This window comes from Daldinia vernicosa (genome assembly GCF_022497035.1).
Source record: "Daldinia vernicosa strain CBS 139.73 unplaced genomic scaffold F5Y00scaffold_6, whole genome shotgun sequence".
NCBI lineage: Eukaryota > Fungi > Ascomycota > Sordariomycetes > Xylariales > Hypoxylaceae > Daldinia > Daldinia vernicosa.
In genome coordinates, this window is record NW_025953922.1 from 161770 (window position 1) to 184614 (window position 22845).

The window sequence follows — 22845 nt, forward strand, 5'->3', positions numbered from 1 at the left end:
TTTGGTTTACATATTTTAATTTACGTGATGTTAGTATACAGTGTGTGGCTCGCATAGGAAACCAACGATCTACTGTATAGCCCCAATCCAGACGCATTGTCCAGTTACAACAAGTCTGATTTCACTATCCAGATTTAATATCAGATCGAATTCACTATGCAACCCTCATGGAGACTATTGGCTACGGCAGCCGCGGGAAACGGCCTGAAGCCAGCGCCCATGGCATTATTACCACCGATTCCTCTTTACCGACGTCTATTTAGAGCTCATCGGAAACACTTACCACATGAGATGCGTTTACTTGGCGATGAATACATCAAGGCCGAATTCCGTGCCCATAGGAATGTCGATAATCCAGCGCATTTAGTATGAGCCTCGTATTTAAGGGATTTATTCAAAAACTAACAACTACTACCCAGATCGGGTTCCTTACGGAATGGCAACTCTACGCCCAGAAAATCGAAGGCAAGTCATGGGTTGGCGAAAAGTTGGATCCTGAGAAAGTTGAGAAGATGAGTGGTTTGTCTACCTGTCTTAGATCTCAGCAAATGATCATCTCACTAATAGAAATCACCAGACCAACAGATGGGGCAGCTATATGAACTCATGAAAGCAATTCAGAAGGGGCATAAGGATGGTAGCGAGGAATGATGTCTGGGCATTGTTAATCTTCGTAGTCTAATACATACCCAGTATTTAAAGCATAATATAAAGCAGTCTACCTCTAAGGCTAACTGTACCAGGCCTATAACATTATATAAGAGGTAGTTACCAGTTCAAATTGTCATAAGAATCCAAATACAAGATATGATTTTCTCTTTGTGCTTCCTGGCACATGTTGCTGGGTATTTAGGTACGTACCTAAAATACGATTAGTTACGCTATTTTGATTTTTGATTGGGTCAGTTTCTGACACTGTATTCCACGTGACCAGGAGTCTCTGTACTACAGTGCTAGCATTAAGTACATTTATCTTAAGCTTCCCAGTGAGAAAAGTCTACTATTTTCAACCTCAGCAACATAACTCAAAATGGCCGACGACGAACGCAAGCCCAAGAGGCGTAAAACTAAGTCTACAAATGACGCGTCAGTCATAAAAATCGGAAATAAGACAATATCTCTGAGCGCTTATCTCAATCCTGAAAAGAAACCAGAGAAACCACCATCAGTTCAGGAGCATACTACAACCGGGAAACCCCAGCATGATTCTACGAAGGAGCATGAGCCACAAACTCAAATAGCACGCCTTCCCAAGCGTCTTTCAAATAGTGGAGATCAGTCATTGTTAAAATCCCGAAAGGCCCTACCAATATGGACTCATCAGAACGAAATTACGGCCAGCCTGCGCGGTGATAATGACATGCTACTCATCGTCGGTGAAACTGGTTCGGGCAAGAGTACACAAGTTCCCCAGTTCTTATGCGATGAACCCTGGTGTCGAAAAAAGAAAGTCCAAGTGCAGTCAGATACGGTAAACGTAGGTGGAATGATTGCCATCACTCAACCTCGACGGGTTGCAGCAACGACTCTAGCCAATAGAGTTTCTCGTGAGATGGGAACACCCCTGGGGGCATCACGCGAGGGTTCTGTCGGATACTCTGTTCGATTCGACCATAATGTTCCAAAAGGTACTAAGATTAAATTTCTCACAGAAGGTATGCTTCTACAGGAGCTCTTACGAGATCCGAATCTGCGGCAGTATAGCGCTGTGATCGTCGATGAAATTCATGAAAGAAGCGTTGACGTAGACTTGATCGCCGGATTTCTAAAGCAGATACTGTCGGGCGACAAAGCCGGAAGGGGAGGTATACCCCTAAAGGTTGTCATCATGAGTGCTACAGCGGATGTGGAAAAAATTCAAGGTTTCTTTGCACCCCAGAAATCGAGTTCTGCCGTCCGTCTGCTCCAAATCAAAGGAAGGCAGTATCCTGTGGAAATTAAACACACGAGCAAGCCTGTCACGGACATTCAAGAGGCCCTTCTGAAGCGAATCTTTGATATTCATTTGCAGGAGCCATTGCCTGGTGATATCCTGGCTTTTCTGACCGGTCAAGAAGAAATAGAGGCCGCTCAACGTCTCATCGAAGAGCACAGCGAGACGTTAGCTTCGGATGTACCGAAACTATTAGTCTGTCCTCTATATGGCCAGCTCTCAATCCAAGCACAGCAGAATGCATTCTTACCCGCTAAGAACGGCTTTACACGGAAAGTAGTCTTAGCAACCAATATCGCAGAAACATCAGTCACCGTCCCGGGTGTTCGTTATGTAATCGACTGCGGAAAAGCTAAAGTAAAGCAATTCCGTTCACAGTTAGGCATGGAATCCTTGTTGGCAAAGGCAATTTCAAAGTCATCAGCGATACAACGGGCTGGCCGAGCTGGGCGTGAAGGGCCTGGCAAATGCTACAGACTCTATACATCAACAACGTACGACTCACTCAAAGAGGCTGACTTGCCGGAGATCCTACGTAATGATGTATTAGGCGCCATTCTAACGATGAAGGCACGCGGCATCACTGATATTCTTTCATTTCCGCTGATGGATTTCCCTGATATTGAGTCAGTGGAAAAGGCTTTGATACATCTACACTTTTTAGGAGCACTCTCAGATAATGGCACTATCACGGAAATAGGGAAGAAGCTGGCTCTTTTCCCAGTTTCTGCACCATACGGAAGGGTACTTCTTGCGGCGAGTGAGCCTCAATATGACTGTCTCCTCGAAGTCATTGATATTATCGCCTGCATCACCTCGGGGGAAAATATTTTCCACCAGCTGCAGTCGGAGGAAGTCAGAGAAGAAGTGGAAGAGTATCGCAAAGAGTTGTATCGCAGAGAAGGCGATATCCTCACGTACTTGACTACCATGCAACGGTATGCGGCGGAGAATGCTGACCGAATTGAATGGTGCAAGAAACGGAAAGTCAATATCCGGAATATGAAACAAGCCCTCAATATCCGAAAGCAACTTCGCGGTATATGCTTAAAGGAGAAATTGCTCACAGAAACACCACCACCAGACCCTCAGCCGTTTGTACCTATGTCTCCCGAAAGAGCGACGTTGTTGCTGAAATGTTTCATGAAGGGCTTCGGTACGAAGTGTGCCTTGTTAGCACCGGACTCTAGCTACGTCACAATACAAGGGAAACATGTCGTAGCCATACACCCATCCAGCGTCTTACACGGACAGAAAAGAGAAGCCATAATGTTTCTGGAGCATGTGTTCACACAGAGGAGTTATGTGAAGAAGGTCAGCACCGTTCAAGCCGACTGGATTGTTGAAGTTATGGGTTAATCAGTTCGCCTTGCGACGGGATTATACGTCTAGTTTTATTCGCATTTCACCAATCATGGTTTTTATATCACGACTCCTTTAAATATCAGTCAACCCAAAGATTACATCCAGCGATTCTTTTTTATTGCTAATATCGAAACATTGGTACTATGTCGAAGACGTGTGCCGTTTGGATGGGAAGGTTGTTTTCCTCTTCCCATATCCACTCGTCTCTCTGCAGTTTGACCATCGCTGTGCAAATATGCAAATTACTCAACCCTTTTTCAAATATCTTGCAGCAGTTACTAATCAGTTTAATGGCCGCAGGCCGAGCGCCCATCTTGTACCTTGTTAGCGCTATGCCCTGGAGGTGATACCAATGTCTGACGGGACCCAGTTTGTTGTCGTCGCAATCCAGACGTTTCGCCTCTCTGAATAGCTTCAGTGCTTCCGAATATTTCTTTTGATGAAAGTACACGGTCGCGAGGTTATGAAGAGTGGTGGCTCGCTCGTAGTAATTGGGCCCAAAAAGTTTGTTTTCGGCCTCCATAACGCGTTGGATTAAATCTTCTGCTTCTTCGTATTTCGCCAATCTAATTTGAACGATAGACAAATTAGACATGCTCGCGAGAGTATCTGGATGAGAAGGACCAAATCGTTCTGTACATTCTCGCACTACGTCGACAAGCATATCCCTAGCTTGACCCATTCGCTGTGTGTAGTATAAAACCATGGATAAGGCAGTCTTGGTCGTTAACTGCTCTTCACCGGGGAACAATACTGGAAGAACCACGAGAATATCTCGTAATATGTTTTCAGCGAGATCAAGCGTCCCTAGCTCAGTCATCAATGCTGCCGCTTTAGCGAGAGCACGGATTGTGTAAATATGTTCTTTGCCGTGTTTGAGTACCATCGCCTCGTATATATATTTCGCATTGCGAAAGGACTCTGCGAAATAGTACATACGCTTTCCTACTTGACTCATGCATTGAGAAACTTCTAAGGTTATCTCGGATAACACTCCGTATTCAGAACAATAGGTTTCGAATGCCTGGGACAAGGCAGAAAGGGCGTCCTGGGTAAACCCTCCTAGGTCTAATATCAATCCGAATTTATAGCACTGATCCGCTTTCAGTGCCCGGTCATCTAGGTCGACCTCCGCAGTGTTCTTCATAGCAGCCTGGGCGTGTGGGAGGATTTTCACATTATATAAAAGTTCGTCGGGGGCAGATTGGGATTTGGGGACCGTGTCGAAAAGTAGTATTCTAGCAGCTTTGGCTCGCGCACGGCGGATATACTCGGGCATTCTTTGTCTCGCCCAACTATGTACGAGGCCGTGGATGGAGTACAGTCTCTGAACCTGGTCATCTTTGGCCACTTTGACTAGTGAATACGCAATTAACAAGTCTATGCCCAGCTGCCATGGGCGCTCGATCCATTTCCCGGACTCGTCCACAGCTAGCAGATCAGCAAAGGACTCGGCGCCAACCCCATAGTCATCCTGCTTCCTATTATCTGGACGATAAGTGGTTGCTCTCTTGAGGATACTTCCCATGAGGCCTTCGTTGTGGTAGAAGCAGAAAAGGTTCAAGAGCTGGAGTGCGTATTTTGCGGCCTGGGCCTTTGTCTCGTCGGAAGCCTCGTGGGCTTGCTTGTTGAGGACCTTGTACGTGACATCGAAGGAAGCGTGCACGGCTCGGCGGACGAACGAGCCGTGATCAATATCTGGCTTTTTCAGTAAGTCATCATTTTGGGTTTCGAGTGCGGCCTCGTACTCTGTGACTTCCCATTGTTCCATCCGAAGCGTGGCGGCCGCCTGTTCAATGGCCAGGGGCAGATAACCTAAGGATTTCACAAGCCTTTCCGCCCCCCTGCGCGCTTTTTCATCCACTTCGGTGAGTTGTGCGCTGGACAGGAGTAGTTCGAGTGCGTCTGTTTCGTTTATTACGTCCACAAAGGTTGTCCACCTTTGAGCGGGCTTGATGAGTTTGTTCTGGCTGGTGAAGAGCACGGCGCCATTACTTCCACTGGGTATGTACTTGCTCACGTCTCCGCGCACATCGTCGAGGACCAGGATCCACGAATGCTCCGTCCTCTCCAGCCATGACAGCAGTGACCTTGGCGATCCGTCGCCAGCGTAACCATATTCCGAGCAATTCGTGAGTTCCCTAAAACCAGCCTCGATCGTTTCTTTATTCATCGCATCGACCCATAATATCATGTCAAAGCTAAGAAAATACATCAGAAGACTCTACTTAGGGAGTGCGGTATCAACTCTTACCAGTGTCCATAAACATCTAGAAATTTGGAGGCGACCTGCGACTTGCCGACACCAGGTTGACCATATATGAGATGACGTCGCTGGCGATTCGGACGTAGTTTATCTGGGCAAAGGTCCTTGGCTAGCGTATCAATGATATCTTGTCTACCGACGAAGAACTCGCTGACAGGTGGTCGGCTACGGATATCTTTCTTGGGCGGGTCGATCTGGCCGTGGTCGGATTGAGCTTTTGGTTGCTTGAGGTCAGCTTGGTTCCGTGGAGGCGTGAACAATGGGTAGCCGAGTGCTTACCGATCTGGCCAAGGGTGATGCCTCTTGGCTTTGCCTTGTCTATCAGGATCCGCACAACCTTATCGATCTCAGATGACTCTTTTTCTATATACACTTGCATGAGCCGGGATAGCTCATCGAGTTTCTTATACTCGTGCAAGCGGATATTCTCGGCTCCGCTAGGGAGTTGAAACCGAAAGTAAGTATCCAAGTCGGCTCGTATTAGACGTCGTAGATCCTCATGTACTTCTTCCGTATTCGTGGCTATCTTTTTGAGGTTGTTAATTAAACCGACGGTTTTCTTTATCCCACTCTCGGCCTCCCCAATCGTTACCTCGCCAGAGAACCCGGTTCCTAGACTGACAAGACAGCCTAGGACGCAGTCTGTTCCGAACAGGGCTGCCGCCTCATCGACTACCTCTTTTGCTGGGTTGTTACAACCCATTGCTCCATCGATGAAAGTTCTACTGTGGCTTCCGCGGGTGAGAACCATGGGGTCGAAGTACGACGGCGCGGCTGTCGTAGCACGAGCGGCTTCCCAAATCTGCACGTCCCTGTAGTCATTCCACGGGTCTTTCATCGTGGATGTCACATTTTTAAGCTTGGGTGGTCCATGTGCGAGCGAATCATCTATCGAAGAAGCTGAAGACTGAGAAGGGGATTTTAACGACGACGACGAATGGATGGAAGAGGACGACGAAGAGCCCGAAGGAGAAGAAATGTGCAGAGAAGTATCTTTCTTCAGCGGGGCTGGTGGTTCGTAGGTTCGAAAGCGAGTGGCCTTCCCCTGTCTATGTGCGGGCTGCGAGCAGACGAAAGCTTTAGACCGAGCTTCGGGTTTCGGGTCGATCATGAGCTCTCCAATCTGATGAGTAGCAACCATACCCTTGATGATGTCTACAAGAGGCTTCTCATGGAATGGATGGCCGACCAATACGCCCATCATCCCTTTCCTATTCTTCTTTGAGAATATCCTCCCCGAGAAGTCGTAGTAGGCCGCGATCGCATCCGTCGTCGTCATCTTAAACCGCGAGAGTAGGATAGCGACAAGTCTGTATCCCCACATCACTCTTGTTAGTGGAATGATCGATCATATATACCACCACTAGTTCGACGTCTTGCATTCTCTCCAACGCCTCTCTTCCCCTAGGAATAGCAACACCTGTTAGGTTCCTTACCCGCCAGTGCTTGTGCCCGCCATGAGATCAAAGTAGTCGCATGGTCTCGGTATGGAGGCAAGATTTTGCGCTTTCTGGACTCGCTTCATGATCTCGTCTAAGACCCTGAGTTCGCATATTCCGCGGATCCCTCCCCCGTCTATCGTGGAAACAAACGTTAGCTACCTACACTCAGACAACACTCGAATGACCAGTCACATGAGTATAGGTGAGTGGATGTATGTACCTAATGCAAGTAGATTTACCGGTGTTCCATCATTTTTAGACATGGCGTATCCCCCTGCTTTCTCTATTCCTTTTTTTTTTTTCCCGGATTGCTCTACACGGATCTAATTCGCCAGGGCCTCGTGATACTACGAGCAAGCGTCTATTATCCAAAACTGGGGAAAGAATATCTATAATATTAATGTAGAAGGCAAGTAAAATCTAGTTAATTATCGCCGCTGTAGTGGCTGAAGCAAAAAGAACGAAAAGAAAAAAGGGTATAATTGATGCCAAACAGAACAAGTAAAAAAAATGATAGCAAGTGAGGCCAACCGGCATGCGGTTGATATATAACATGTACTACGGCCGAGGACAAAACGACACATCACATCACAGCCCGACTGCTGCTGCTGCTGCTGCATGAACACATACAGCAAGATCATGTGGACAGAGGGCGGTGCTAGAGACACAGCAGCAGCCCGGCGAGCTGCGGGCGACCCAAACGGTCCAATAGGCAGCTAAGCGCCCACAGGGATCCCACGAGCGTTGGTGCATAACGAGTAAAATCTACACGACATCCAAGGGTCGATTGGGCATTAGGCGGCCCAGTTTGACGGCCGCTTGGAAAAACGCCTTGCGTACATACACTAGAGGCTGCTGAGCAGCGGTACGTAGAGTGGTATGAATGGACGGGTAGAGGAGGGATGTGGGTAAGGGGCTTCGAAGCCTTCCTCGGCCCGCATTGCGACCCTCGTTGGGTTCCCGAGGACGGACGAAATATTCCGGCTTCTTTCAGCTTCTGCCTTTGGTAAATGCATGTTATACTTTTACGTATAGGGGGATAGGGGGTCATAGGTGAAGTTCTATCAATTGTTAACCCATATTGGATTTTAATGCTGATGTTGAGAAGAGCCTCATTGCTTTTTGCGAAGCGCCCTACTTCTACTTGACCCCTCAGTATTATACCATAATAGAGCGGGGGTGAACTATACCCATATTATAAATTTGCTAGTTATAGCAAACGGAGAAAAAGAATAGCATCTAAATCAATCACCACCCAGTTCACATATCATGATGCTCGAAAGTGCGATAATTATGACCATTGTGAACTTAGGTTACGGTATTAGAAAACAGCTCGGAACGGTAAATACAGGTAGTAGACTTGTACGCCTACGAAGGCGGTACAATACAGTGTCAACAGGTAGTCAGATTTCCCTTACAAATAAGAATAATAAGAAACATGAGGTATTAACTTACAGCCAAAGAATCACATCCTTTACGTGATTGTACCTAATGTTTATTTATTTGTTTGCGAGATGCAAAACTATAACATCTCGTGTAGTTGGTCAGAAGAGAAGAACTTATTAAGCGCCCCTAGTCTAGCGCCAGCGTCAACAGAGGCATCCGAAGCCAAATACCCGTCGGTCCGAGACCAAAGAATAACGAATCGGCCTCGACGCTCAATAGTGATCCATACCCTCGGGAAAATATGAAACATTAGTGATATGCTAAAATCTCGGGAGTGGACTATGTAAGATCTGGTAAAATTGTATGCTTAAAATAGCACGAGGCAGAAGATTGGAACAAGACTAGGTTAATATATGACAAGTCGGTATGGGGTTCGTGTTGAGGATGAAGGACCGACCAGTTACGTAAAGCACTGCAAATCATCCATAATGGCAACGAATCGAATCAAGAACCCATATATTTGTTTACACGAGTATTACTATTAAAAGACTCGTAAATCGTATATATTGATTTCATTTCGAGACAGAAGAAAACTCGTAACACGCATCCACATTATTCGCCGGGCCTAAAAGCGCATCTATCTACCTAACATACCTCCTACTCACAACACCGCGCTACAACCCTATACCCCGTCTTCTATATTCACGTATATACAGGCCCATCAACATCCTTCTCCAAGTACCACGTCGAGTCGGCGTTAGGATCGAGCTCCCTAGCCGAGAAGCCGTTGCCCAAGTAGTGAAACCTGTTGCCGTGCGCGGGGTTATCGTAGACGTAGTCGAAGTCCTCGCCGCGGAAGTGTTCGAGCATGTGGAAGAAGTGCACGCGGCTACCTGGGTGCAGAGCCGTGACGGGCCCGTCTTCCGTCCCGCCCTTGAACCACGATTTACCTGGCGATGCCCATGCCGTACGCGGCATAAAGGTCGTCACATGTTGGCTGTAGTCTTCTACTGCTGCGTCTGATGGCACGATTGCCTTGATGCCTTCTTTTTGACACTTTGCTATTATGCGAGTGATGTATCTAGCGATGTGCTCGCTTAAGGTGAATACGCTACCGTGGCCTATAGGCCCGTTGGGGCCAAGGAAGGCTTCAAGAATATGTTAGGATGAGGTACGTAGGTAATCCTAAAGTTAGGGTCATTATGGACCAAGTACTTACTGAAGTAATTAGGCACGCCAGCAAGTGCGCACGACATGTAGCCTCTCGGCGTCTCTATCTTCATCGCGTCCTGGACGTTACCATGCCTGCCGACGATGGGGAACCGCGGAACGAAGGAAGTATCGAAGCCTGTGGCGCAAATTATGGCGTCTAACTTGATCACTTCGCCCGACTCGAGTTGAATGCCTTCCGGTACAACTGCGGCGATCCCTTCTATGATGACTTCTATATTCGGGGCCCTGAGAGCTTCTAGATATCCTGGTGCCGGCGTGATTCTGCGGCACCCCAGAGGAAATTGGGGGATCAAGGCCTTGCAGAGCCTCTCATCACCCCCTAGCGCTGCCTTCATATACTCGGCAACCTTACTCGTTGCAAACTTCTGTGCCGGGCTGCCGTTCACGATCTGCATACGAAAATATCAATGATAATGTTATCGAGGAGCCGGAAGTAGATATATATGGATCCTTACGAGTGCGAATGCGCCGTTGCTATCTTTCTCGATTGTTTTGATGAATTTACGGTAAAAGGCAGGGTCCGACTTGAACCTCTCGATTTGTTGTTGCGTAAAGTTCTCCTTCTCGTCGAGCTCTATCTCGCTAAGGATATCCTTAGCAGGCCCTCCCATCACCTTCATCGACAGTATTCGTGGGGGAATGATCCATGTCGGAGTACGGACAAAATGGTACAACTTTTTGACACCTACTCGAGGTCAGTTTATATAATAGCGAACAGAATAGGGGTCGACTGACCTGGCTGGATTGTAGGTAGCAACTGAATACCCGACGAGCCATTTCCAATCAAAGCAACAGTCTTGTTGGCATAGTCGAAATCTTTAGGCCAGCTAGCAGTATGTATTAAGTTTCCCTTGAAGTTATTTATCCCCGGGATGTCCGGCCATCTCCAGTTACTGGAGTATCTTGATTAGCAGTGCGTTCTGTCCAGGTGATGTGCCCTATGGTCGATGGTCTATCTTACTTCAGTATGCCTGATGCGTTAATGAGGAAGTTGGCATTGTCTCTGAACTCTTGGCCGGTTTCAAGGTCTACAACACTCAGGTCCCAAAGCCCACGGTCCTCATCCCACCAAGCACCCACGACCTTGTGTCGAGTCTTGATCGCGTCCGACATACCCTCTTCTTCGCATACCAGGTCTAGATATTGCTCAATCTCTTCGGCAGGCGCGAAGAAATTAGACCATTCGGGATTTGGGCGCCATGAGAACTGATAGTTGTGACTTGGTACGTCACATCTACATCCCGGATAACGATTCTCGAACCAAGTTCCCCCGACTTTCTCGTTCTTTTCGTAGGTGACGAACTCGTAGTCGGCTATGTTTCTCCTAAGGGTCCGTATCATATTTATGCCACTGGCCCCCGCACCGATACCTACGATCCTAACATGTTTAGTAGTTCCGAGGGGTGCCTCCCGGATTGTGTAAGGTGGCTTCGATACAATCTCGGGAGCCTTGGTGTTGCTTATACTCTTTTCCCCATAGTCTGGCACATGAGGATCTTTGCGGTCGGTTTTATGGCGTGTCATGCTGCTTGGGATGGCGAGAAGACGAGAAATCCGACGCTGTAATTTCGTAATATTTCTCATATTCTCGTGTCCAAGGAGACACAAGCTTTATACTTGGACTTGAACCTTGATTAAACCCAACTAGTAGACGCAAAATCGTATTATCTAGTACCCTTGGCGTGATGGAGGGCTTAGCTGAAAGCGGATATAAGTAAGAGGACCAACTAAATCCTATACGTAGACCTTGTAGTTCTAGAAAGGGCAAATGTGGAAGTTGAGTAACAGGGAGCCGCGTATCCTAGCCTACCATCAGAGAAGGAAGTTCTCTTTTAATGGTTTCCTATGTCAGGAGAGTTACCTGCCCGCTATTCACTCGAAATGCAATCTATTTGTTGCCCCCCTCGACTCATCACATTACGTATATGGCTCATGTTTGCGTCTCTAACTCGGGCTGTCATATATTATTTATTTACAGCCATCCCCCCTGCCGGGATACGAATGATAAAGCAGTCCATTCAATGGACTGCATTGTAACAGAACTGGTTCGCCACGATAGTCGAGACGAAATAAGACGAATTGAGAGCAACGCTAGCATTGACATGCCCAGTTCTTTAACTAGGAAGCCAATGAAGAGTTGCCTGATAGGTCGTCTTGCTTGATTATCATGGTTATCATGGTTATCATGGATGGGGCTGGACGTTGGTATCGTATTTCAGCCAATCGCCCATTGTTCGTGGAGGGGCTTCCACGTTCCTATAACCAACTGTGCCCTATAACTGTGCTGCACTGTACTTGGAATGATAGACATTTGTCCCACTGAGGCGTGCATCTACAGGCACAATACATAGGAAGTGTGAAGGAGCAAGGTCCCCTGGAAGAACCCAATTTTCGAATGCATACCCGCATATGAGGTACATGTGAAATGCAGATGTCGACCGTTTTGTGTGGTTTGACCAATGATCACGATAAAGCTCAATGCCTCATGTGTGCATTGTATGTGCGAAAATGTTGACGTAAGAAACCATGGTCGTATAATACACATATACGGCTCGGAATGCAAGGTAAGTAATAAGTGTAAGTAAGTGTAAGCTCGGGATTACCATAAAATATTCAAATTGAGTTTGATCTGGTTAGCGATCAATTGGTCAATTACAGCATTACTGTCCAGCTTTAGGTATGTACGAAGTACTATTGTACCCTAACTAATCGCACGCAGTGTATTGTACATGTACATACCCACCTGTCTGTATCTCGTTTTCAAGGGTCTGAAAACGCACTTTTAATTGTACATATTCAAACCTTAGATAGTGTTAAAGTGTCTACTCGCCTCACCCTACAGTGTCAGATATATGATAAGGAGGCTGAGATCCAACTAACTCGTGCACCTTCTCGATATGTCTGGACAATTTTCTTTTGGATTTTCCGGCGATGATATAGAGGATGACGGAGAGTCAAACTCTGCAGGCCCACAGGTCAGCGAATCTGCGCAGCCGCAGGCGTCGGCTAGTGCATTTCCCGTACCAGGAAAACCTTTACTCCCTGCCACCAGTCATGACTTACACCAGATGCTTTCTCAGCTACCGTCAAAAATTGCTTATGGCATCTTAGATATTGATCTAGATGGTGCTGGGAAGATTCAGCTACCCCGCCGAGAGCTATGGGATGTCCGAGTTCAGCTCATGGCCGAAGATGACGGAGGTGATACAGAACCCGGACTGGGCAATCATGATGTGAAGACCGGAGTCTACGAAGGCGGATTTAAATCCTGGGAGAGTAGCGTGGATCTCGTCAAGGTCCTCTCGCTGTCGAAATCCTTCCTTTCTGACATAGACACGATCCCGAGGTTGATCGAGGTAAGTCTTCTCGGTCGTAATTAGCAAATACCGCAGAATAACCAACTAGACATTTCTAGCTCGGTTGCGGCACGGCTCTCCCCTCGTTGGCGCTCTTCCAGTGGAGCCTCACTCTTCGGGCGCCCGAGAAAAGCTCTGCTCTCTCCATAGTCTTGGCCGACTATAATCCAACTGTCCTACAGCTCGTAACACTGCCCAACTTTATCTTAAGCTGGGCTCTTCATCAACGAGCAGATTCGCCTCTGCTAGAAAGCGCCTTCTCATCGGAGGGGGAGCTCGATCTGATGCCAGAAGTTCTTAAAGCATTCGATGAATTCCTGACAGCTCGCAAGATCTCTCTTTCTTTCTTTTCCGGCGCCTGGTCTACGGAGTTTATTGAACTCTTGAACTCCGATAAAGCTTCCAAAATAGGGAACAAATCCGGCCAGCGGACAATTATACTTGGTGCAGAGACCATTTATTCCCCTTTTGCTCTCAGCGCATTTACGCAGACAATATTCTCTCTGCTCAAGGAGGAAAAGGCGCACGGTAATGCGGCCGAAGCACTAGTCGGTGCCAAAAAGCTCTACTTCGGTGTGGGCGGCTCGTTAGACGACTTCGTCACTAAGACCCGAGAGATGGGTGCCAACGTTGAAGAGCTCCGAGAAGAGACGGAAGGCGTCCGTCGTGGTGTTGTTCGTTGTAGCCTTCCTTAAAACATTGATCCTAGCTATCCAAGGCCCTGGGTAAATCTGCGATAGCAACGGACTGTAGCTTTAGGAAGCGTCAGGTGCGAGTTCTAATCCGAGTCGCCTAGCTCGACTACCCAGAGTGTATCCTGGGGTCATGAAACTGCTGTTTCCATGTTAGAAATCAACTATCGAGGTTAATGCATGAGTCGACTTCCGTAGCCGCAACCTTATACTTAGTTGAGTTAATGGATTAGGTAGTTAAGGGCTGGCATTGTGTTTTAACTTCCCGACCTTCTGATTTTGCCTGCTGGAACCACAGCTTGTGGATAGCAAACCCAAAACCAAGCTGATCTTCAGCGAAAATGCCGGTACTAGCAAGGCACTATCTTATTCTTGTTATATCAGTCTGATTCTTGTTATATCTATATGGCCAAGGAGGGCAAACTAGTCAGCAACATATTGTCTTCCGAAAGGCAATACGACGAAAATGAAACGTCTGGTGTAGACAATCTACCAGGGTCCATATTATTGATTAGGTTTTAGCTGAGCCTTTTCTCAATTGTGAGACTCGTATTCCGTAGAAAATCATGCTACGCGCGTTGAGAGAGTGTGGACGTTAATAAGGGGCACCTTCCAAGGTCATTCACAGATTCGGGAGTGATGGGTTATGGTAACCGAGAAACCCCCTAAATTGCATATGGGGGTATTGTACCTGGGGAAGCTGCAAGGAGGGTTCTGACCGGGAGCACCCCCTGTAAATTAGATCCAATTGGGTCCTCTAATGCAGGAAACTAATCACCTAAGACTGACAGCCTAGACATATGTAGCGTGGATTTGGCGAGATTGCGCGGCCCCACACGTCCGCTTTAGGTTATACAGACGGCTGCACGGCAGCACGGGTCGAGATCCTGCTGGGAACCGGACTTGTATTGTACCTTCATTGTCAATGCATGCAGTTTTCCCTTATCAGCAGACTTCGTTAGATAGGCCAATGTTTGCAGATTCCTGCTTTAAAACCTAAATGTAAACGAGTTAAAAAGATATCGCATATGTTTAATGCCCTTCCTACATGTAGAGGTAGCTACCCTAATGAGGCTCTAAATACCCTACGGTATGTAGAGGGCTGGTAATACGAACTGCCGAATGAAATCATCTGACATTTTTCATAGGCGCATAATACGTCGTGCTAGCGTACAAGCCCCTGGTTGTGTATCGAGGCTGCACGTCATGCCCTGATCTTGGCATACGCAGCATTTTTACTGCATGTGTTTATATAATTCGAGTCGACTTAGGTTAGGTATGTAATCGGCATAGCTAATTATATTCGGCATGCCTCAAGTTGGGAAAGAGAATCTTGGGAGAGAAAGAAAGTCGGTCTCCTAGACCTGATCAGGTTACTAGGATGCAATAGGGCAAACATTGGTGGCAGCTGCAATAATGGCCTCAACTAGGTCTACGTAAGGTCCCAGGCTTAATGGGCGGAGATAATTGGCCGGAGTTGATCTATAATACAACGCAATGCCCGACCAAGATTAGCTTTTTCCTCGAAAAGGAAAGGCACATGGCCCCGGTGAAGATTGGAAAGGTTGCCTAATTGCATATTTCTAGGCAAGTTTGTGATGATTAAGCCAAATTGGGATTAGTCAAATGGGATTTTAGCCGTTCCTGGCTTCTAAAGTAGGTGTGCTCTTGCAAGTTAATCTCGTAAATTTGCGGTTGCCAATTTCCCCGGGGATGCGGCCTTGCACTTTCCTGGCCTGCTGGCGCGCACAAGTTGGACAAGAGCCACAAGAGCCTTCTCTTTTTCTTTCGTGCCAGCTGCTCACCTGAGCTTCCATTCCTTTTTCAACCTTTACACGCTCATTATCCAAATTCAGTTCTCTTGTCGCCTTTTCGCGTACACTTTTCTAATTACAACAACATTGGTAAGTTTGCGATTTGTTTTATGCTATATAACCCGCGAGAGAAACCTCAGACAACCCACTTCTATCTGCTAGCCCGCTACGTCGCAACGATCTTCTAAGATCCCAATCCGCAAGTGGAAGGTTACTGTTTATGGGACTGAACCACTTAAAGTCATCTAACGTCTCTGCGGATAACATCAGCTATCGTTGTCGGCAGGCAACATAATTATTATCGTGTGAGCTCTACTGACATTGTCCTCGTCCTTCCACAGATCATCTCGTCACTCATTAAATACTTTAATACTTTCTACCACGAGACAAAATGAAGGCCTCTTTCATCACTACCGTCCTCGCCGTACTCCCGGCCTGGGTTAGTGCGGTCGCCATCACCAACAGCAACTTCAACGACATCGAGACTGGCAAGCCTTTCGAGATCACCTGGTCCGATGCTGCTGGCCCCGTTTCTCTTACCTTGAAGGATGGCCCCTCTGACAACCTCAAGACAGTCTCTGAGCTTACCTGTAAGTCTTATAAAACTTGATGGCCTACTCACTGGACTCATTTGCTAACGGTACACAGCTGGCCAGACTGGCACGAGTTACACTTGGGTCCCTTCTACCTCGCTGCCTTCTGGAACTTACGCCCTCGAGATCAACGACGGCACCGAGGTGAACTACAGCCAGCAGTTCGAGATTTCAGGCGGCTCTGCTAGCAGCAGTTCGGTTAGCACCACGGCCTCGCAGACTAGCACGTCTTCGGCTGTCTCGTCGACTGTTGCCTCTAGCAGCGCCACCGTCACTAGCAGTGGAACTTCTTCGACTCCTACTAGTTCTAGCACGTCGTCTGGGTCTTCTAGCTTCACTACTAGCACTAGCAGTGGTTCCAGCACCAGCAGTGGTTCCAGCACTAGCAGTGGTTCTATCACCTCGTCTAGCACCCGTGCTAGTTCCAGTAAGTCAAGCATATATATGTATCTATTAGATTTGGTGAGCTGATATGTTGTAGCTTCTTCTGCAGCCAAGACCTCGTCTGCTACCTCCGAGACACCCGTGCCCAACACGAATGCCGCTCAGACGGTGGCTCCGTTTGTGGCCCCGATGCTTCTCGCAGTTGGTGCGCTTTTCGTGTAAGCGCATGATATGTCTCGTTCTATTCATCAAGAGCAGTATGATTCTCCCGGTTCGGACGTTTTCGTTGTACAAATACGCTTTTCGCCTCTCGTACAATGCCATGCACTGGCAGTTGAGGCTTAATGGAAGGAAGCATATGATTTAAGAGCTGTTGCGATTAAAGGGATTTCGACGTATGAAGCGTTTTGGGACTACTTCGTTGTATACGTAGAGTATCCCAGATCAATGTATAATCTTCTTAGCGACAGGTAGTTTCCGTCGCATAGTCGTGATAAGATCCATCTGCTAGTGCTCAATGAGATTCAGATCGTTCAGTTAAACTAAGATCTCGATACTGGGAGGACGCTCGATTGTTAAGGGCATGTCCGCCAAGGCCGTCCTTCTCCACTTGCATATCTGATCTAAGATTTCCGTGCGGGAACTCGCATGGTCCAATAGGAAAATAAGCATGCGAGATAGTTGTGACGTTTTAAAGATTACCTATGTTTCAAACTAAAGTATGCTTCCAACGACGGGAGTATACGAGTAGATGGAGATATCAACTACTAGTATTCTATGCTCCTCTTTTCCTAACATCTATGTACTGAGTAACGTAGATCATGCCGCTATAAGCTAGCTCAAGAGGACGGCATACATGTGTACATTCCAACGAAATATTAATCTTGAGTATGTTGTGAAGCAATCATCATAGTGTCTATTACTTGGTTGGCACATATAAACAAATTTCTAGAATGGATAGAATGGAAGCTGGGCAAGACATTCCTAGGTATTGAAGATGTCTTTAAATCTCCACGTGGAGATAATCATATAAAGTTAGGTAGCTTCTTCTTCTAGAATAGTTAGCCCCTTACTTCGCCGTCTTTTGATAATAAGCCTCTTATCGTATATTCATGGTCATAAAAGTCAAACCAGTCTAATACGGATGAATGAATGCATTGTTAACGTATAGAACGGGTCTTTTTAGCATTGGCGTACACTACCTAGGTACCTAGGTAGGTAGTCGTTCCCATAAAATTCACGAGTTGAACATATACACTAACACTAACTACCCATCCTATCCTATTTTCAACACGTTCATAAAAGACATCCCGTTGAGAGCGAATGTCTTCTGATGTAAATTCACACTTGTCGCATATTAAACCCTATAGTTTGGTAGGTGGCTAGTCATCTAAACCTCGGCAGCCTTTTCACTCAACTATTCTGGCCTTAATTTCTGATACCAAATACTCTGGCGTTTCCTAGCATCCAGAGCACGCGAGGTCATGCAACTTCGTTATCCCTGCCGCCAACCCCCTTTCCTCCAATTTTTTTTGTTTTCATTATATCGTATTTCGCCCTCTCATTCTCGAAATTTATCAGCCTACAACCATTTCTACCGTGAGTGGCCTCTTTAGAAGTCGATATCGCCACGGAACGTCTCGGGATCGACACCAGGTAGAACCTTCTCGGCAAGATCCCTGCGGCCCATCTGCGTAAAGACGCGGCGCAGAGTGTCGTACAAATTAGTGCTTCGGTTCTGGGTGGTCATTGCGTCGAGCTGTGCATCGCTGACACCGCCGCCCAAAAGCTCGCGGGCCTTCTCGCGGCCCTCCTTCTCCACCGTCTTGTGCATGCTGAGCGCCGCCAGCAAGTGGCCCGCCGCCTCCGCATGGCACCCCATGTTAATGCAGCTGACACCGAGGTTGTACCGCGCGCGCACGAAGTTAGGTTTCAATGTTAAGGCTTTCTCGTACGCCGCGATCGCGTCCTCGCTCTTGCCGCTATTAGCCAGCGTTGCCCCTAGACGGTTCCACAACAAATGCACCTGGTTTTGCCGGTTAGACGCCCCAAGCTCGGATGACGCCAACGCCGCCGAGAAGCAGTCCACGGCTTTGTCGTACTCTTCAGCACCATAGAATAGTACGCCTAGACCCACTTGCACGTCCGGATCCATGTGTTCGCCGTCTGGGCTGAGCCGCGCGGCCTTGATGAAGAGCTGTGTAACCCGGTCGTGAAGCTGATGGCGCTCTGTGAAGCCCATATCAGCCGCGGAGGAGAGGTCTTCAGGTGAGATGACGGAAGGGTATCTGGTGGATAGCCATCGCTCTAGTGTCCGGTAAGCTATGCTATCGTAGCCTTCGTTTGTATAAGAAACCGCCAGGGTCATGAGTGCGGCCGAGTTATTCGGGTCGAGGTTCTTAGCTTGCTCTAATGCCCGGATAGCTGCCGTCTCCTTCTCGTTTTGCGCCTGAGCCATACCGAGCTGGACCCACGCATCCACGTGTTTCGGATCCTTTTGAACGGCGGCCTCGAAAGCTAGAGAGGCTAACGATAGATTGCCACCCTCGTCGACGATCCGCATACCCTCCTCAAACGGGTTTGCCGTGTCCTTAAACAGATTCTCCTCTTCGAAGAGATAGTTCTCTACTTCGGGGTCAGCCATTAACCTGCTATTGGCGCCAGGCATACCCCAGTCTCCAAAGCGATCGGCCCAGTCAGGATCACCCAACTGCTCAACCCATTCTTCCTCATTGATAGCTTCCTTAGCGGCCGCCTCCTCTGCTCGGATGCCTCTCCAGATAGACTCGAAGTCTCCGAACTCGTTCGTTTCCGACTCTAGAATTTGCTCGTCTAGCTTATTGAGCTCGGGCTCCAGGGCGGCGGCCTCGTCTTTTTCTTTAACATCCTTCTCCTGTAGTTCGAGCTGCTTGAATTGCTCCTCCCACTGTTGATCATCTAGTTCCACTACCTTTTCCTTTCCTTTCCCTTTATCTTGGACTGCTTCCGGCGAGAACTGCTGTTGTGGCATAGGGCGGTACATGGGCATGCCGCCATTCATACCGTAGCCCATGCCCATACCGTTCATCGTCCCCATTCCCATCATCGGGGTTTGATACTGCATGGCTGAAGGCATGGGACTCGCTCGGGATGAGTTCACTTGACTTGTCATGTGCTGAAATTTGGCATAATCTTCGGGGGTGAATTGTGTGCCCTGGGGGACCTTGAAGGCGGATTCCATCGCTGCCTGGGGGTTCTGCTGGAATTCGTTTGCCCATGCTGGTGAAGTCGAGTTCGCTCGTAGGTGAACACCGTGCGAGGGGTGATCTAATCGTATCTGATTCATGCCCTCAAGTGGCATGTCGGGTAATCGGCCATTCTGCTGCAGAAAGCCGTTCATCATCTAATGGATATGTACTATTAGCTCGTGCACTCGTGGTAGGTAGTTATTGATTAACACTCGTACCTCATCTTGCGGGGCATGTTGTGCAGCACTACGAAAGCCGCCCATGCCACCCTGAGGAGTGCCATTTCTAATACGGTCTCTTTGCAGACTGTTGTCTTCCTGGGTATGTTTCGCAAACTGGCTAAGAGGGTTGCCCGCCGTCGAGCACTCAGGCCCGCCACCGAGGAAAGACATGTTGGAAGTCGAAAGTCGGAAGTCGGAAGGGTGTTTTATGTACAATCTGACGGATTAAATTTGTGGACAGAACTATGCGCCAAACTATGTTATAGCTTCTTTGGTAATGGGTAACGGGCAATGGCGATGGAAGGTTTAGAAGTGAAGGATGTAAATAAACAATGCCGATAGGTACTAGAATCAGTTCGATGTCGGAAGGTGCACAGGTGGCGGAACTTCAGTGCACTAGGCTTAGGTACAATACCTAGGTAAGGTACCTAAGGGATTTATCGTACGTGGGGAATTCGTGGGGAAATGGTATAGATGATTGCTTAGACGTTTTAAAGTTTAAAACGAAGCTTGAAAAAGAAGGAATATTCACATGTAGGTGAAAGACGGGTGAATTTGGGCGGAATGGTTTATCGTAAATCTTTTATTACAAAGCCGTTTTGACAACGAGGTGACCTCACTAACTAGTGTATTCCATATGGTAGGTTAGCAGGTTAGGTACCTAAATTGGCCCAAGATGCCGAGGAAAGCCAGAGGCCAGCCACCTGAACCTGTAACACCTACGGCATCCGCCGAGGTCAATTGGTTTGCCCCACCAAAAGCTTCGTGGTAACCTTCCATTTGATTGTAACTAGCGTAGTAATAGGTGGTCCGTGCAAACCGGTATAGCGCTAGCTTCACGGAAAACTTTGAGCTTGCAAAATGCCCATACATAGGCAGTCGCAATTCAGAATGCCAAGACCCGGCCGTCAATTTTCGATTGAGACTGATAGGTAACTTGCCTGTAGGTATTTACTGTGTCACATGAAACGCACAAGTATCAGAGAGAAGTTTTTTTTTTAGTACATTCAGTTCCCTATGAACCCCAGTTTCGTGCTAACTACCGATATTTGATAGAGGCAGTTCTTCTTAAAAGAACTTGAACTTATGTTGTTACATACAATAGCTTTCTTTCCATTTGATAGATGAAAAGCTGCTGGTAAGGCCTGATCCATGTCACCTCGAACCTCTCATCTGTCATGACGCCTTCCTGGTCACATCTCACATAACCCATCGTCCAACCGATAGTCTTTTCCGGAATATGAGATTATAGCCATCAATCCGAAGGCAAAAGCATCGCACCTATCGAAACCCGCTTATCTGCGCGGGTCTCGGTTTGAGGTGGATCGAGGTTTTTCAGTTCGAGTGCTTGCGAAGTCAACGCGTAGAGTGCGCTCTCCTAGCTGAAAGCCCTGGAGCTTATCGAATGCCTTTTGTGCGCTCTCCAGGGTCTTGAAATCAGCATGGGCAAAACCGCGAGGCCAGCCAGTATTGCGGTCCACAGCTACGCGCACATTGACAACGTCGTCCAGATCCCGGAAGATGTTGTTCAGATCGGCATCGGACGTTTCGTATGGAATGTTACCGATGTATAACGAGGTTGTCGGCTCTTCCGGAGCCTTTGATACAGGTCGCGCAGTAGTAGGCGACGTCCTGGGCTGAACAAAGAGGCGACGACCTTGCCAAAACGAGTTGTCTGCTTCCTCAATGGCGCGGGTTGCTGCTTCAGCGGTTGAGAAGGTAATGAAACCGTAGCTAAAACCCTATTAACACACACAATCGATAACTGGAGAGTAAGAATTGTATGAATCAATGTATCCACGTACCCTTTACTGGCGCCTGAGGGGTCACGGCCTAGGCGGAAATCTATGATCTCTCCATACTTGTTAAACGCCTCCTTGATAAGATCATCTGTGGCCTCGTAGGGAAGGTTCCTGATAAAGATCTTATTGGAAAGGTCCTCCGGATCGTTGGCCGTAGAACCGGTCCGTCCAGCAGATTCAATAGCCTCTTCTACAGCAGCCCGATCACCCTCATCTTGGGCCACCCGCGATGTCTGGGAGAAATAACGAGCTAGAGGCATGATGGTAGCCGGCTGCGCATTCGCCTTGCAAATCTGCATGGCAAAAGAAGCAATCTGCTGGCGCGGGGCAGCGACGGCAAAGGCTGAAGAGCATGCTGCTCTAGCAGCTGCGCGTCGAAGGGAATGCCTATTGAATCAAACAATTAGCTCCAATTGATCTCTCGCTTTCAATAAAAAAGGGCCAGGTTCATACATTTTAGTGATAGAGTCTTTTGAAATAAAGAAATGCTCCTTCGAATAATTTAGATGTGAAGTTGCAAGATGTAAGGGAAGATTTTAACTTGTAGGACCCTTAAAAAAAACTTTGGATGAAGAAAAAATTTCGCTCCACTAAGGGAATGCCCACATAGTGTGTACCTTATCTGCTTATCCAAACCCACACAACTCTTACGGAGCACGCCACTAGTGTATTAGGTAATTGAATCTAGTGTAGCTAGCCTTAGTTAGGTACCCTAGTAACCTACTAAATTGCCTACATGTAGGTGCATGTGCTCTATATGTATTTATCCAAACAATTCTCTTGAATCGAGTACCTAGGCACTTAAAGAGGGATATATATCTATGTTGATATATCCAAATATTTTAACTTGAAGCTGAATAATGTAAATGATCTGATTCGAACTTGCGTGTAGGATCGAACCTACCTACTCGTAGTTTTCGTTCTATTACAAGTCGGCCTCTTAAGCGTGAGTCGTCTTAGGCTATCATAACAAAGGCAAGCCCGTTATAGAAACACGAGTTATAAGCAGCCAGCATACCATCAAACTCGTTTCCAGACCGACATAAAATCTTAGACATGAGGCTGTATCATATCTTCGCCGTCCGAACTACGGTCTATTTGACCCGTGTTGCTTGGGTAGGTGATCCCGGT

At 47.5% G+C, this 22845-nt stretch overlaps 7 protein-coding genes across 7 annotated transcripts; 3 read left to right on the forward strand and 4 right to left on the reverse strand.

Moving 5' to 3' along the window:
- Positions 1 to 156: 156 nt before the first annotated feature.
- Positions 157 to 3292, forward strand: F5Y00DRAFT_251128 (P-loop containing nucleoside triphosphate hydrolase protein; the record flags this gene model as incomplete). Its single annotated transcript, XM_048009803.1, has 4 exons — positions 157 to 366; positions 420 to 519; positions 763 to 764; positions 1052 to 3292. The coding sequence occupies 4 exons, from the start codon at positions 157 to 159 to the stop codon at positions 3290 to 3292; spliced, it is 2553 nt and encodes an 850-aa protein (XP_047868407.1).
- Positions 3293 to 3419: 127 nt separating this feature from the next.
- F5Y00DRAFT_258324 (FabD/lysophospholipase-like protein) lies at positions 3420 to 6843 on the reverse strand (the record flags this gene model as incomplete). Its single annotated transcript, XM_048010684.1, has 3 exons — positions 3420 to 5499; positions 5553 to 5778; positions 5844 to 6843. The coding sequence occupies 3 exons, from the start codon at positions 6841 to 6843 to the stop codon at positions 3420 to 3422; spliced, it is 3306 nt and encodes a 1101-aa protein (XP_047868408.1).
- Positions 6844 to 8856: 2013 nt separating this feature from the next.
- F5Y00DRAFT_226756 (FAD/NAD(P)-binding domain-containing protein) lies at positions 8857 to 11314 on the reverse strand. The gene is made up of 5 exons (XM_048006380.1): positions 10587 to 11314; positions 10361 to 10518; positions 10081 to 10310; positions 9612 to 10014; positions 8857 to 9540 (listed from the first exon to the last, which is right to left on the reverse strand). The coding sequence occupies exons 1-5, from the start codon at positions 11207 to 11209 to the stop codon at positions 9095 to 9097; spliced, it is 1860 nt and encodes a 619-aa protein (XP_047868409.1). The 5' UTR covers positions 11210 to 11314; the 3' UTR covers positions 8857 to 9094.
- A 1056-nt stretch (positions 11315 to 12370) lies between these two features.
- On the forward strand, positions 12371 to 13930 carry F5Y00DRAFT_173929 (uncharacterized protein). Its single transcript, XM_048004903.1, has 2 exons — positions 12371 to 12981; positions 13041 to 13930. Exons 1-2 carry the CDS (start codon positions 12523 to 12525, stop codon positions 13674 to 13676), a joined length of 1095 nt encoding a protein of 364 aa, XP_047868410.1. The 5' UTR covers positions 12371 to 12522; the 3' UTR covers positions 13677 to 13930.
- Positions 13931 to 15684: 1754 nt separating this feature from the next.
- Positions 15685 to 17289, forward strand: F5Y00DRAFT_173948 (Ser-Thr-rich glycosyl-phosphatidyl-inositol-anchored membrane family-domain-containing protein). Its single transcript, XM_048004904.1, has 3 exons — positions 15685 to 16077; positions 16136 to 16507; positions 16562 to 17289. The coding sequence occupies exons 1-3, from the start codon at positions 15879 to 15881 to the stop codon at positions 16684 to 16686; spliced, it is 696 nt and encodes a 231-aa protein (XP_047868411.1). The 5' UTR covers positions 15685 to 15878; the 3' UTR covers positions 16687 to 17289.
- Positions 17290 to 17610: 321 nt separating this feature from the next.
- On the reverse strand, positions 17611 to 20523 carry F5Y00DRAFT_226762 (TPR-like protein). The gene is made up of 2 exons (XM_048006381.1): positions 19910 to 20523; positions 17611 to 19846 (listed from the first exon to the last, which is right to left on the reverse strand). The coding sequence occupies exons 1-2, from the start codon at positions 20081 to 20083 to the stop codon at positions 18077 to 18079; spliced, it is 1944 nt and encodes a 647-aa protein (XP_047868412.1). The 5' UTR covers positions 20084 to 20523; the 3' UTR covers positions 17611 to 18076.
- A 368-nt stretch (positions 20524 to 20891) lies between these two features.
- On the reverse strand, positions 20892 to 22293 carry F5Y00DRAFT_226763 (RNA-binding domain-containing protein). The gene is made up of 3 exons (XM_048006382.1): positions 22168 to 22293; positions 21718 to 22101; positions 20892 to 21646 (listed from the first exon to the last, which is right to left on the reverse strand). Coding segments are annotated over exons 1-3 (825 nt in total). The 5' UTR covers positions 22170 to 22293; the 3' UTR covers positions 20892 to 21207.
- Positions 22294 to 22845: the final 552 nt, after the last annotated feature.

Excerpts from the sequence above, each read along its gene's own strand:
- F5Y00DRAFT_226756 (XM_048006380.1), bottom strand. The coding sequence starts at position 11,209 with ATGAGAAATATTACGAAATTACAGCGTCGGATTTCTCGTCTTCTCGCC. Across the intron at positions 10,519-10,586 it reads AACGCATCAGGCATACTGAA|TAACTGGAGATGGCCGGACA; the intron begins GTAAGATAGACC and ends AAGATACTCCAG. Across the intron at positions 10,015-10,080 it reads GCAACGGCGCATTCGCACTC|ATCGTGAACGGCAGCCCGGC; the intron begins GTAAGGATCCAT and ends TTTCGTATGCAG.
- F5Y00DRAFT_173929 (XM_048004903.1), top strand. The coding sequence starts at position 12,523 with ATGTCTGGACAATTTTCTTTTGGATTTTCCGGCGATGATATAGAGGAT. Across the intron at positions 12,982-13,040 it reads CGATCCCGAGGTTGATCGAG|CTCGGTTGCGGCACGGCTCT; the intron begins GTAAGTCTTCTC and ends AGACATTTCTAG.
- F5Y00DRAFT_226763 (XM_048006382.1), bottom strand. Across the intron at positions 21,647-21,717 it reads CCCTCAGGCGCCAGTAAAGG|CTACGGTTTCATTACCTTCT; the intron begins GTACGTGGATAC and ends ATAGGGTTTTAG.
- F5Y00DRAFT_173948 (XM_048004904.1), top strand. The coding sequence starts at position 15,879 with ATGAAGGCCTCTTTCATCACTACCGTCCTCGCCGTACTCCCGGCCTGG. Across the intron at positions 16,078-16,135 it reads GACAGTCTCTGAGCTTACCT|CTGGCCAGACTGGCACGAGT; the intron begins GTAAGTCTTATA and ends AACGGTACACAG. Across the intron at positions 16,508-16,561 it reads TAGCACCCGTGCTAGTTCCA|CTTCTTCTGCAGCCAAGACC; the intron begins GTAAGTCAAGCA and ends GATATGTTGTAG.
- F5Y00DRAFT_226762 (XM_048006381.1), bottom strand. The coding sequence starts at position 20,083 with ATGTCTTTCCTCGGTGGCGGGCCTGAGTGCTCGACGGCGGGCAACCCT. Across the intron at positions 19,847-19,909 it reads AACATGCCCCGCAAGATGAG|ATGATGAACGGCTTTCTGCA; the intron begins GTACGAGTGTTA and ends CATATCCATTAG.